The sequence below is a fragment of the Lolium perenne genome, chromosome 2, assembly GCF_019359855.2.
Source record: "Lolium perenne isolate Kyuss_39 chromosome 2, Kyuss_2.0, whole genome shotgun sequence".
In the NCBI taxonomy this organism is placed as follows: domain Eukaryota; kingdom Viridiplantae; phylum Streptophyta; class Magnoliopsida; order Poales; family Poaceae; genus Lolium; species Lolium perenne.
Genome location: NC_067245.2, coordinates 26,410,937 through 26,424,520, shown reverse-complemented (window position 1 = coordinate 26,424,520; position 13,584 = coordinate 26,410,937). Strand labels below are relative to the sequence as shown.

The following is a 13,584-nucleotide window of genomic DNA, read 5'->3' as shown; positions in this document are numbered from 1 at the left end:
TCGAGCATCGGATCTAGGGAATGGCCCCAAAACTTGTGTGTGTCCACATGGAATGCACAAAAGTGATTTGAGATGGTTCTATATCCAAGGCTACCCCCCCAGGTGTGTCCGGCTTCTCGGACAGGGGGTTACTACACTTTGGGGCATGGTAGGCCATGCATGCACACTAATTATATATATATTATGAGGCAACTTAATCAAAATGTGTTTTCATTCGAGAGAACTTGTCAAAATTCAAGTTAATTAATTTATCACGATAATTATATAATTAATTAATAAATCTCAGGGATATGTTATATGTCACATCCCGAAATTTTCTAAATTTTGGAATGTAAAATAAAAATAAATTTATTGCTTGATTGTTTGAACTTGATTGAAATTTCACAAAGAATTAATTTTTTTAAGTAATTTACAAGTTAAATTCCAAAATAGTGTATTCAAAGACTTTTGGTTTTAAAGTATTTTCAAAATCAAACATATAGGCCAAATGTATATAATGATTATTTTGTTTTCACAAAAGGATATTAAAAAGGTTTTTGCAAAATATAGAGTTTTCATAAAACTTGGTTTTGAAAAGATTTTCCAACAATGCTCTATTTTGTTCGGAGGTTTTGAAACTTATAAAAATATTTTATTTGAGAAAACATTAAACCCTAAAAGGGCACTATATAACCACATAGACATCTATGTCAAATTTTGATTTTATAAAGTTTATATTATGTCCCAAATTTTATTTTATATTAAAGTATTTTTCACGAAGAATCCAACGGTACCTTATTTGCATTTTTCCGATTTGTTTTGAAGCCCCAAAGTGTATTTCAATTTCAGTAAAAAAAAAGAAGGAAAAAAAATGTCTATGCCGAGGGCCACCCTCGGCGTATAGCCGGCCCTCGGCATAGGTGGGCCGCGCCGACCCGTTACAAGGGAGCTGGTCTGGCTCGACCAGCTCCCAACCCTATCCGCCCGCCCGCTCCTGCCCCGCCCGCGCCGCCACGCTCCTGCCCCGCCCGCGCCGCCACGCTCGCTTCGCCCACGCCGCCACGTCCGCCGCCGGCCGCCGTTGCGTCGGCCGCCGCTTCCGCCCGCTGCCCCTCCCTTCCCCTTCCCCGGCCGCCCCGCCCCGTCGCCCGGCCGCCGTCGCCGGCCGCCCCGCCGCGCTGCCGCTTCTCTGCCCCTTCCTTCCCGGCCGCCCCGCCCCAGCCACCCTCCTCCTTCCCCGCCGCTTCTCCTGCCCCGCAGCACACCGCGCCCCTCCTCCCCTTCCCCGGCCGCGCCGCCCCGGCCCCTGCCCCTCCCCTTCCCGGCCGCCCCGCCCCAGCCACCCTCCTCCCCTGCCCCTCCCCTCACTGTAAGTTTGTTTTTTTTCATTTTTTGTAACTTTTATTTGTAGTATTGTATGCTATTTAGAAATACAAATAGAATGTAAATAGTTTGTGAAATGTGAAATGTTTGTGAAATGTGAAAATAGAAAATGTGTAAATGTGAAATAGAAAATGTGAAAATGTGAAATAGAAAATGTGAAATAGAAATACAAATAGGAAATGTGAAATGTGAAATAATTTGTTTTTTAATGAATGGAAATAGGTGCCGTCGTGACCGCCGACCTCGTGACCGCTCCGTCGTGACCGCTCCGTCGTGACCGCCGTGTCCGTGATTCTCTCCGGTCGCCGAGGGTGAGCTAAAACATCGCCTCCCCTTCTCCGCATTTTCTTATGTCACTAGATTCATTTTCCAAGTCCAGTTGCGTAACCTAGGTGTCACTTCCCGTCCGCGAGCGTTACGCGGATAAATATGCATTAGTGGTCCGCATATTTTGAACCGTAACGCTTGCGGCATTTACGGGACAGTCGGCGGATGCGTAGTTGTCTACGTTTTCCATGTTCTACTCCGGTCCGAGTCAGGATTTCGGCGGCGCCTCCCCGTTGTTCTCCGGATGCACATCCTCTCGGCTTTTTGCCGAGACGTGTATCGGGAGAGCAGCGGGGAGGTGCTGCCGAAATTCTGACTTGGACCGGGGTAGAGCATGGAGAACGTAGCCAACTACGGATCCGGCGGCTGCTAGGAGCCCACCTAGTAGAGATGTAGGTTGATGCATGCGTTTCGCCTCTAAAATAAATAAAAATATGATGCATTTAATTTCCTATTTGATATAAATGCTATGTCCGTGGTTTGGCTCCCAATAAAGCGAGAGGATGGCTGATAATGGATGGATGTACACTGAGCGTGTTAGTGCGACTGAGAAAACAGATGAGTGGACAAGGAAGACCCATTTTCTAGTGAATGAGTTAGCGCGTGGTACAAAGGGGCTGGTTCGGGCACTTTGCCCTTGTGTTCGCTGCGTGAAGCGTCAACGTCGTGGGAAGGATGAAATGTATAGACACCTTCTGCAATATGGGTATATGCATGGGTACGTCGCGGAAATCGACTTTGATGAGCGCGAACGTGACAGAGGTGAGGTGATGCGGCAGCGGCTCAATGGCAATGAGTACGATGGAATTAGAGACTTTCTAGATGATCTCGTCCATGCCGATGTCCCGGATTCGCCACCTCCAACCGGAGGCGCCGCAGTAACCGGAGGCGCCGCCGAACCGGAGGAACCAGAGCCAACCGCGAAGGCCTTCTATGATATGATTGCCGCGGCTAAGAGGCCTCTGTACGAGGGCGCCGCGATTTCTCAGCTCGATGCCATCTCCCAATGTCTAGCCGACAAGACCCGGTACAACACCACCCGTGAGGGCTTTGAAGCAAGTCTGAAAACAACTGGTAACATGTTGCCCAAAGATCATTGTCTGCCTCAAAGCCTGCACGCGACGAGGAGAATGATGAAGGACCTCAACATGGATTATCAAAGGATAGACTGTTGTCCCAAAGGCTGCGTTCTATTTTGGAGACAGTATGCGGAGGACAAGTACTGTCCCATCCAGAAGGGCAGTCTAGGTATGAAGAGGTAACGGGAAAGGATGGTCAGGTGAGGCAGTCAAGCACCGCAAAGTCGATTCTTCGATATCTCCCATTCATAAAAAGAATCCAGCGGCTTTACATGCACGAGGAGACAGCCAAACAGATGACGTGGCACAAGTATGGGAAGAGATTCGTGGACGAAAACAAGAAGTTGAAGATGGGACATCCATCCGATGGTACGGCATGGAAGAACTTCGATACAAAACACCCGCTTAAGGCAGCCGAGGCTCGGAATGTCAGAATTGCGATAGCAACAGATGGTTTCAATCCATATGGTATGTCGACTGCCAATTACAGTTGCTGGCCCGTGTTTGTTATTCCGCTCAATCTCCCTCCCGGAGTCCTAATGACGAGGAAGACCATGTTTCTATCGCTGATCATTCCAGGCCCTCATTACCCGGGGAAGAATTTGAGTGTCTACATGCAGCCGATTGTGGATGACATGACACTCTCCTCTTGTATGCTATTATGTGCACCATGTATGCTACTATGTGGATTTCATGCTATTTATGTGAATTATGGTGAATTATGGTGAATTTGGATGAATTTCGATGAATTTCGATGTATGAACTGCTGTACTGTCATAACTGAGCTGGTAAACAGTGGATTGTGAAAAGCTGGCGAAAAAAAAAGCGCAAGCCTATGCCGAGGGCAATGCCGTCGGCATAGAGGCATGGAGCGACCATATGGTCACGTCTATGCCGACGGCATTGCCCTCGGCATAGAGGCCTGCTGCGACCCTCGGCGTAGCCCTTCTCCACGTTGCCCAGCCGCGCGCCACGTAGCCTGCATGGCCCATGCATATGCCGAAAGTGTTGCCGTCGGCGTAGAGGGGCAGCTGGCGTCGCCACGAAGCGCCACGTCGCGCACGGACGAGCAGGCCGCCTGCCCTATGCCGAGGGCAGTGCCGTCGGCGTATACTGGCGCCCCGTTAACGGCGACGGCGCCACGGCACGAGACGCCGAGGGCAGCGACGCCGAGGGTACAAGCGCGCTGTCGGCATAGGCTGCGTACGCCGACGGCAGGGACTACGCCGACGGCGCCGTGCCGTGTGCCGAGGGACCTAGAAGCCGAGGGGCTACGCCGAGGGCTGCCGTCGGCGTAGCCTACGCCGAGGGCCAGGCGCGGCTACGCCGAGGGCAGCTGGCCGTCGGCAGCGAGCTCCATTCCTGTAGTGATATAACAACTATCTACTGAAAAAAAAAACAACTATCTGCTGAAGTTACGGAAAACCAAAACTGATCATGGGTGCATATGCACCTGGTATGTATAAAACATATTTCAAAAAGTAAAAAAAATTAGGAAAAAAATTTAGCATGCAGAGGGACATGTTCTATGTGTACACGTAAAGTTTCACGTAAAACTAACAATTTTTGTACCCTGTGTAAAAAAGACAAATAATGCCTCGAGAAATAGACTATTTTAACACCAAAAATTTGTCTTTTTAGTACAGGGCACAAAAGATATCGGTTTTTGCTGAAACAACTTTGTGAACATGTAACATGTCAAGGTATACACGAGACATTTTTATTTTTATTTTTTTAACATTTGGAAATATGTTTAATATGCATTTCAAATAAAGGGTGCATATGCACCCGGGTGCAGAAACACCCTGTCCCTGAAGTTACCTTTTCTCCGTGAAAGCTTAAAGTTAGAGTATGTATGTTTGTGGCACCATGTAGAACCTGGCTTAAACTAAACTCTTGGTGGCGGAGAGTCACAGAACAGTGGAGGCACATTTCCTTCAGCGATGGGACAGAACCAAAACACAAGGGAGCCTCATAATACACCCAGTGCTGCCAACGGAGACGCTCTAGTTTTGGAAGGCAGAGCACCTCAGCTCTTTTCAATGAGGGCAAGTATACTTCTAGAACTCTGAGAGTTGAATCTGGCGCATTGATCTTCCATACAGAACCATCCCCGGTGTCACAGTGGTCCAGACTAAGGTGCAGCAGTTGCTTGCACCAGCCAAACAGGAGGTAATTCATATCATATTCAGCAAGGCGAACATTATGTAGATGGAGTCTTGTGAGGCAACGAAGAACACTAGGATACATATTGAAAAATCCACACACATCCCATGCTTGCTGTAACATAACCTCGTTTTTTGAGTCCTCGGGGGCCTTCTCGTTTAAGATTGCAAGTTCCAATACTTTTACAATCTCGCTGTCAATGGCATTGCTAACTAGCAGGCCAATGTCACGCGAGTAGTTGCCCATGAGATAGAGCTTAAGGCATAGCTTAGTGATGATCTGTTTCCTGCGGGGCTGAGCTAACAAGCTGCTAGTAGCTCTTGACAGGGCTGCCATTGCTTGATCGATCTGCTGTGCAGCCCCTGGGCATGGGGCACTAAGGAAGTCCTTGACATGAAGTTTGAGCTCAGGAAGTAACCAGGGCAGGTTTCTCCACCGCGTCGACAGCACGCTAGTTCTTGCTGCCGTGGCAAGGTCGACTGTCCCCAATATGGAGATTAAGATGTCATCCGTGAGCGCGCTGAGCCTATCTTCTTCCTCTAATTTCTGCAGCAATAATACAGTTAAGTCAGCATGTTAAGACTGAAGCGAAAGTATGATCGTGTGACACTATTGTTCTCATATGTAAGAAGTAAGATCATTTGTTCGTCATAATTAGAAATCACATGGGATTGCTGAACAGCAAATGGAAGGCATGGCACAGCAAAATCAACAAAAGAAGAAGCTAGCAAAGAACTTACATGGTCGTGCACGATATTTGACTCCACGGATAATAACCTCCAACCCTGCCTCCGAATCCATAATGCCATGAACCAAGGTGCTCCTCTTTTAATTTCGGGGGCGCTTGTCTTTAGTATTTCTCAAGCGATCGGCCGTCTAAATTCTATTCAGAGAGGAGAGCTAGGAGGGGATAACAAACAATGCTCCAGACGGGTCCGACCAGAATCAGAAGCAGAGAACTCCGACTTGTCCGAGACGACCACCAAGTCCGGCGGCGGTGGCGTGTCCGTGCTGGAGGCGGCGGCTGCTCTCGGCGACCACCAAGTCCGGAGGCGGGCGACGCGCGGCGCGGGCTTGGCCTTGGTCCTGGAGGCGCGTCGCAGGTGGTGACAGCGGGGGCTGCGGAGGTGGTTGGTGCAGGCAAGGGCGGCGGTGGTTACTCGTGGCAGGGGCAGCGCGGGCTCGATCTAGGCCAATATGGCCCGATCTGGGCCTGATTTGGGCCCTGCGGGTTTCGGTGGCACCTCGTCCTCGTGGCGGTGCATGCAAGCCCCCGTCTCTGTATGCGGTCTGCCGTGCGCCCGGAAGACCAGATATGGACTAGGAGAGCCTAGGTCCGGCGGCCACCGCGTGCTAGGTGCGGCTTGTGGATAGCGTGGAAGTGCCACGTCTATCTTGCTCGTCGCATTTACCCACACCGTCTGTTAACGTCGTTAGCCTAGCTGTGGTGGCAGGTGGCGCTTGTTAGTATCGGGTCCTAGACAGGATGCCGGGGCCAGGAGCGGGCGGCGCAGGACCTTGGGGTCGTCGGTGTTTCGGCAGTGTAGACTCTCAGAACGCGTCCTGAATACTTGGTTTGTTGGCGTTGGGTTGACCATGGTACCTTAGTGTGGTGTGGCGGTGATTTCAGACGAAAGTCCAGCTCTTCGGCGCCATCGACAACAACACCTTCGGGGTGTCGTGTCCCTCTTGAATGCATCATTGTGGTCACTTTCCTGGGCTCTGGGTGAAAACCCTTGACCATTCGGCAGGGCCGGCTCTATCTTTTGCGTGGCCCTTGGGCGAGGTGACGAAAGAGGCCCCTACAATTAATAGCAATAATGATATACTTAGTAAAACTTTAGGCAATTATTATGGGATATTTGTACGGAATGAGGTGGAGCAAAGTTTCCCTCCCGTGAGATTAGAAACCGAAGTCCCCCACGATCTTCCACGCTTGCTAAGTGTAGCATTATTCGACTAATATATTTATATATATGCATACCAATATATAGATAAATATTAAAAATTAACATCCAACAATACATATAGTCTAAGATGTCTATAAATAATGTCATATAATGGTTGGAAGATAAAATAAAGTACTCCCTCGGATTCATATTAGTTACCACTAATATAGATGTATCTAGATATATTTTATTTTTAAATATATCCACACAAGTGGAAATTAATATGAATTGGAGGAAGTAGCGAAATATAATCCCTTAGGGCATCTCCAACCGGGCGACCCATCCCGCGCCCGCGCGTCCGGATGGGTCGAGCCGGACAAAAACCTGATGGGGTTCGTTGCATAGAAAACAAAAATTTTCCTACCGCAAAGCGAATAAAACCAACAGATCTAATCTATGGAACACCCAAGATCCAATCTACTAGATCTAAGCAATGAGGTGGAGATGAGACTAACCCTCGAAGATTCCAAAGCCTACGAGATTAATCTCGTTGTTGGTGTAGACAATCGTCCCCGGTGCTGCAATCCGGCAGCACTTCCGTACTCGGTCGCGCGTACGGTGTCGATGAAGCTCCTTCCTCTCCCGTTCCAGCGGGCAGCGGAGGTGTGGTAGATCTCCTCCAACGTCCAGCAGCACGACAGCGTGGTGGTGGTGGTGGAGGAAGAAAACTGCAGGGCTTCGCCTAAGCCCGGACAGCGTATGGTGGAGGGAGAGGCGGCCAGAGGAGGAGGTAATGGGGGGATGGTGTGGCCGGCCACCCCCTCCCCTCTTTATATAGGGGGCTGGCCGGCCAAGGTGGCCCCCCTTCCCATCTAGGGTTGGGGGGGGGGGCGGCGGCCAAGGGGGGGAGAGGGGCTTTCCCCTCCCCCAAGTTGATCCCCCCAGGAAACCCTAGGGGGTATGGCCGGACTGGGCCTTGGGGGCCAAGTGCCCCTGGCCCATTAGGCCAGGGAGCATCCCCTCGGCCCACGGTGGGCCTCCCGGGTCGTGGGCCCCATGGTGGAACCTTCCGGAACCTTCTAGAACCTTCCAGTCAACACCGGAACAATCCCGAACATTTCCGAAAACCCAGAAATCAACTTCCCTTATATGAATCTTATTCTCCAGACTCTTCCGGACCTCCTCGTGACATCCTGGATCACATCCGAGACTCCGAACAAACTTCGTCTCCATACCATATTCAAATCTACTTATGCGACATCGAACCTTAAGCGCGTCACCCTACGGTTCGCGAACTATGCAGACATGGTCGAGACTCCTCTCCGAGCAATAACCAATAGCGGGATCTGGAGATCCATAATGGCTCCCACATATTCAACGATGACTTAGTGATCGATTGAACCATTTACATACGATGCCAATTCCCTTTGTCTCGCGATATTTTACTTGTCCGAGGTTTGATCATCGGTATCTCCATACCTTGTTCAACCTCGTTACCGACAAGTACTCTTTACTCGTACCGTGGTATGTGATCTCTTATGAACTATTCATATGCTTGCAAGCTAATCAGATGACATTCCACCGAGAGGACCCAGAGTATATCTATCCGTCATCAGGATGGACAAATCCCACTGTTGATCCATATGCCTCAACTCACACTTTCCAAATACTTAATCCCACCTTTATTGTCACCCATTTACGCAATGACGTTTGATGTAATCAAAGTACCCTTTCAGTGTAAGTGATTTACATGATCTCATGGTCGAAGGATCAAGACAACTATGTATTGAAAGCTTATAGCAAATGAACTTAATGACTTGATCTTATGCTACGCTCATTTGGGTGTGTGTCCATTATATCATTCAACTAATGACATAACCTTGTTATTAATAACATCCAATGTTCATGATCACGAAACCATGATCATCTATTAATCAACAAGCTAGTTATACAAGAGGCTTACTAGGGACTCCTTGTTGTTTACATAACACACATGTATCAATGTTTCGGTTAATACAATTATAGCATGGTATATAAACATTTATCATAAACACAAAGATATTATAATAACCACTTTATTATTGCCTCTTGGGCATATCTCCAACAGTCTCCCACTTGCACTAGAGTCAATAATCTAGATTACATTGTAAGGTACCTAACACCCATGGCATTCTGGTGTTGGTCATGCTTTGCCCTTGGGAGAGCTTTAGTCAACGGATCTGCAACATTCAGATCCGTGTGTACTTTGCAAATCTCTACTTCACCATCTTCGATGTACTCGCGAATCGAATGAAAACGCAGCTTGATATGCTTCAGCTTCTTGTGTGACCTTGGTTCCTTTGCATTGGCGATGGCACCCGTGTTGTCACAGTAAATGACTAGCGGGTCCAATGCACTAGGAACCACACCAAGCTCAACAATGAACCTCTTCATCCATACCGCTTCCGATGAAGCCTCTGAAAGCCGCTATATATTCAGATTCTGTTGAAGATTTCGCCACCGTGCATTGCTTGGAACTGCTCCACCATTGCCGCACCATTCAATATAAACACGTACCTGCATCGAGACTTAGAGTCATCAGGGTCGGTGTTCCAACTTGCATCGGTGTAACTGGTTACAACGAGCTCTTGGTCACCGCCATAACAAAGAAACATATCCTTAGTCATTTTCAAGTACTTCAGGATATTCTTGACCGCTGTCCAGTGTTCCATCCCTGGATCACTTTGATATCTGCTGGTCAAACTAACAGATGTGCGATATCCGGTCTAGTACACAAGCATGGCGTACATGATAGAGCCTCGCCGAAGCATAGGGATTTTGCTCCTCCACTCTCGTTCATCTGCCGTAGCCGGACCTTGAGTCTTACTCAAGACCTTACCTGGCAACATAGGCAAGAACCCTTTCTTGCTTTCATCCATTCTAAACTTCTTTAGAATCTTGTCCAGATATGTACTTTGTGAAAGGCCTATTAGACGTCTTGATCTATCTCTATAAATCTTGATGCCTAAAATGTATGCTGCTTCACCAAGGTCTTTCATTGAAAAAGACTTATTCAAATAACCTTTAATGCTGCTTAAAAGTTCTATATCATTCCCAATCAATAATATGTCATCTACATATAATATCGTGAACGCTACGTAGCTCCCACTCACTTTCTTGTAAATACGAGGCCTCACCATGAGTCCGTATAAAACCAAAATCTTTGATCACTCTATCAAAGCGTAGGTTCCAACTCCGGGATGCTTGCTTCAGTCCATAAATGGAACGCTGAAGTTTGCATACCTTGTCAGCATTTTTAGGATCGACAAAACCTTTGGGTTGTACCATATACACCTCTTCCTCAATGTCACCATTAAGGAACGCCGTTTTGACATCCATCTGCCAAATCTCATAATCGAAAAATGCAGCTATTGCTAACAAAATCCTCACAGACTTTAGCTTCGCTACAGGTGAGAAAGTCTCATCGTAGTCAACTCCTTGAATTTGTCGGAAACCCTTTGCGACAAGTCGAGCTTTATAGACAGTAATATTACCATCAGCATCTGTTTTTCTCTTGAAAATCCATTTATTCTCGACAGCCTTGCGGCTATCAGGTAAGTCTACCAAAGTCCATACTTTGTTATCATACATGGATCCCATTTCGGATTTCATGGCTTCTTGCCATTTGTTGGAATCTGGGCTCATCATCGCTTCTTCATACTTCGCAGGGTCCTCATCATTGTTGTCCACAATCATGACATTTAGACAGGGATCATACCAATCAGGAGTGGTACGTTCCCTCGTCGATCTGCGAGGTTCAGTAGCTTCCTCGTTCGAAGTTTCATGATCATCATCATTTGCTTCCTCTCCTATCGGTGTAGGCTGCACAAGAACTTCTTCCGGCACTGCGCTACTCTGATCTATGAGAGAAGGTTCATCAACCTCGTCGAGTTCTACTATTCTTCCAGTCACTTCTTTAGTGAGAAACTCCTTCTCAAGAAAGGATCCGTTCTTGGCAACAAAGATTTTGCCTTCGGATCTGTGATAGAAAGTATACCCAATTGTTTCTTTAGGGTATCCTATGAAGACGCATTTCTCCGCTTTGGGTTCTAGCTTGTCAGGTTGTAACTTCTTTACATAAGCATCGCAACCCCAAACTTTAAGGAACGACAGCTTAGGTTTCTTCCCAAACCATAATTCATACGGTGTCGTTTCAACGGATTTAGATGGTGCCCTATTTAAAGTGAATGCGGCTGTCTCTAAAGCATAGCCCCAAAACGATAATGGCAAATCGGTAAGAGACATCATAGAACGAACCATATCTAAGAGAGTTCGATTACGACGTTCGGACACACCATTACGCTGTGGTGTTCCCGGCGGTGTCAACTGTGAAAGTATTCCGCATGTCTTTAAATGCATGCCAAACTCATAACTCAGATATTCGCCTCCGCGATCGGTAACGCGTAAACTTAATCTTCTTGTTACGTTGATTTTCTACTTCACTTTGGAATTCCTTGAACTTCTCAAAAGTCTCGGACTTGTGTTTCATAAAGTAAATATACCCATATCTACTCAGATCATCCGTGAAGGTTAGAACATAACGATAACCACCGCGCGATGCTACACTCATTGGTCCGCACACATCGGTATGTATGATTTCCAATAAGTCTGTAGCTCGCTCCATTGTGCCAGAAAATGGAGTCTTGGTCATTTTTCCCATTAGACATGCTTCGCATCTGTCAAGTGACTCAAAGTCAAGTGACTCAAGAAGTCCATCGGAATGGAGTTTCTTCATGCGCTTCACTCCAATATGACCAAGACGACAGTGCCACATATAAGTAGAATTATCATTCAATTTAATTCGCTTAGCATCAATGTTAAGAACATGTGTATCACTACTATCGAGATTTAACAAGAATAAACCATTCATCTCAGGTGCATGGCCATAAAAGACATTACTCATATAAATCGAACAACCATTATTCTCAGACTTAAACGAATAACCGTCTTGCATCAAACAAGATCCAGATATAATGTTCATGCTCAACGCAGGTACCAAATAACAATTATTAAGGTTTAAAACTAATCCCGAAGGTAGATGTAGGGGGAGCGTGCCGACGGCGATCACATTGACCTTGGATCCATTTCCAACGCGCATCGTCACCTTGTCCCTTGCCAGGCTTCGTTTATTCCGCAGTTCCTGTTTCGAGTTACAAATGTGAGCAACCGAACCAGTATCAAATACCCAGGCACTACTACGAGAACCAGTAAGATAGACATCTATAACATGTATATCAAATATACCTTTCTTCTTGGCATGGCCGCTCTTCAGATCGGCCAAGTATTTGGTGCAGTTCCGCTTCCAGTGCCCCTTCCCCTGGCAGTAGTAGCACATAGTCTCAGGCTTAGGACCAGCTTTAGGCTTCTCAGGAGGCGCTGCAACTTTCTTGCCGCCCTTCTTGAAGTTGCCCTTGTTAGGCTTGCCCTGTTTCTTGAAACTGGTGGTCTTGTTGACCATCAACACTTGGTTCTCCTTCTTTATTTCTACTTCAGCAGACTTCAGCATGGAGAAGAGTTCAGGTAACTCTTTGTTCATGTTCTGCATGTTGTAGTTCATCACGAAGTTCTTGTAACTTGGTGGCAGTGATTGGAGGACACGATGAATACCCAGCTTGTTAGGGATCACAATCCCCAAGTCACTGAGCTTCTTCGCATGTCCGGACATGGCGAACATGTGCTCACTAACGGAGCTGCCCTCTTCCATCATGCAGTTAAAGAACTGTTTCGAGGCCTCATAGCTCTCCACGGCTGCATGAGTCTCAAAGATAAGTTTGAGCTCACGCATCATCTCTCACATGGGTCGTGGTGCTCAAAACGCTGTTGGAGCTCTGCCTCTAAACTGCACAAGATGGCACACTGAATTTCGGAGTACCGAGTTACCCGAGTCTCATAAACATTCTTTATGTCCTCGGACACTGCAGGAGGTGGTGGGGGACCTAGCGGTGCTTCGAGCACATATTGCATGCTCATGCCAGTGAGGAAAATCCTCACATGACGGGACCAGTCAGTGAAGTTGCTACCATTGCCCTTAAGCTTTTCTTTCTCTAGGAACTGGTTAAAATTGATGGAGGGGGGCGCCATGATCTACAACATATTTGCAAAGAGTTTAGACTAAGTTTATGATAAAATGAGTTTAGTTTTAATTCTCAAATTAACTAGGTGAACTCCCACTCAAAACAACATCCCTCGCATTGTCTTAGTGATTACACGAACCAAATCCACTACACCAAGTCCGATCTTCACGAGAAAAGATGTAGTTTCAAAGGCGAACACTCAAAGTTTTCATCATATCATTCATATGACTCATGCTCTACCTTTCGGTATCCCGTGTTCCGAGACCATGTCTGTACATGCTAGGCTCGTCAAGGCAACCTTAGTATCCGCGTGTGCAAATCTGGCTTGCACCCGTTGTATGCACATGTAGAGTCTATCACACCCGATCATCACGAGATGCTTCGAAACGACAAGTCTTAGCAACGGCATACTAAGGATGAACACTTTATTATCTTGATATTTAGTGAGAGGGATCATCTTATAATGCTACCGTCGCGATCTAAGCAAAATAAATGCATAAAAGGATTAACATCACATGCAATTCATAATGTGTGATATGATATGGCCTTTCTTCTTTTGCTTTTGATCTCCATCTCCAAAGCACGGACATGATCTCCATCATCACCAGCATGGCGTCAAGGTCAGTGGCGCCGCTTCATGGTTGTCCA

General features: G+C 47.1%; 1 protein-coding gene across 1 annotated transcript; it reads right to left on the bottom strand.

Moving 5' to 3' along the window:
- Positions 1 to 955: 955 nt before the first annotated feature.
- Positions 956 to 5,743, bottom strand: LOC127328302 (uncharacterized). Its single transcript, XM_071825277.1, has 3 exons — positions 5,675 to 5,743; positions 4,590 to 5,480; positions 956 to 1,399 (listed from the first exon to the last, which is right to left on the bottom strand). Exons 1-3 carry the CDS (start codon positions 5,741 to 5,743, stop codon positions 956 to 958), a joined length of 1,404 nt encoding a protein of 467 aa, XP_071681378.1.
- Positions 5,744 to 13,584: the final 7,841 nt, after the last annotated feature.

What these genes read in the sequence shown, in the direction of transcription:
- LOC127328302 (XM_071825277.1), bottom strand. Translation starts at nt 5,743, where the DNA reads ATGGCATTATGGATTCGGAGGCAGGGTTGGAGGTTATTATCCGTGGAG. An exon ending in CAAATATCGTGCACGACCAT is followed by an intron (nt 5,481 to 5,674) that starts GTAAGTTCTTTG and finishes TTATTGCTGCAG; the next exon opens with AAATTAGAGGAAGAAGATAG. An exon ending in TAAGCTTTCACGGAGAAAAG is followed by an intron (nt 1,400 to 4,589) that starts GTAACTTCAGGG and finishes ATTTCTAAATAG; the next exon opens with CATACAATACTACAAATAAA.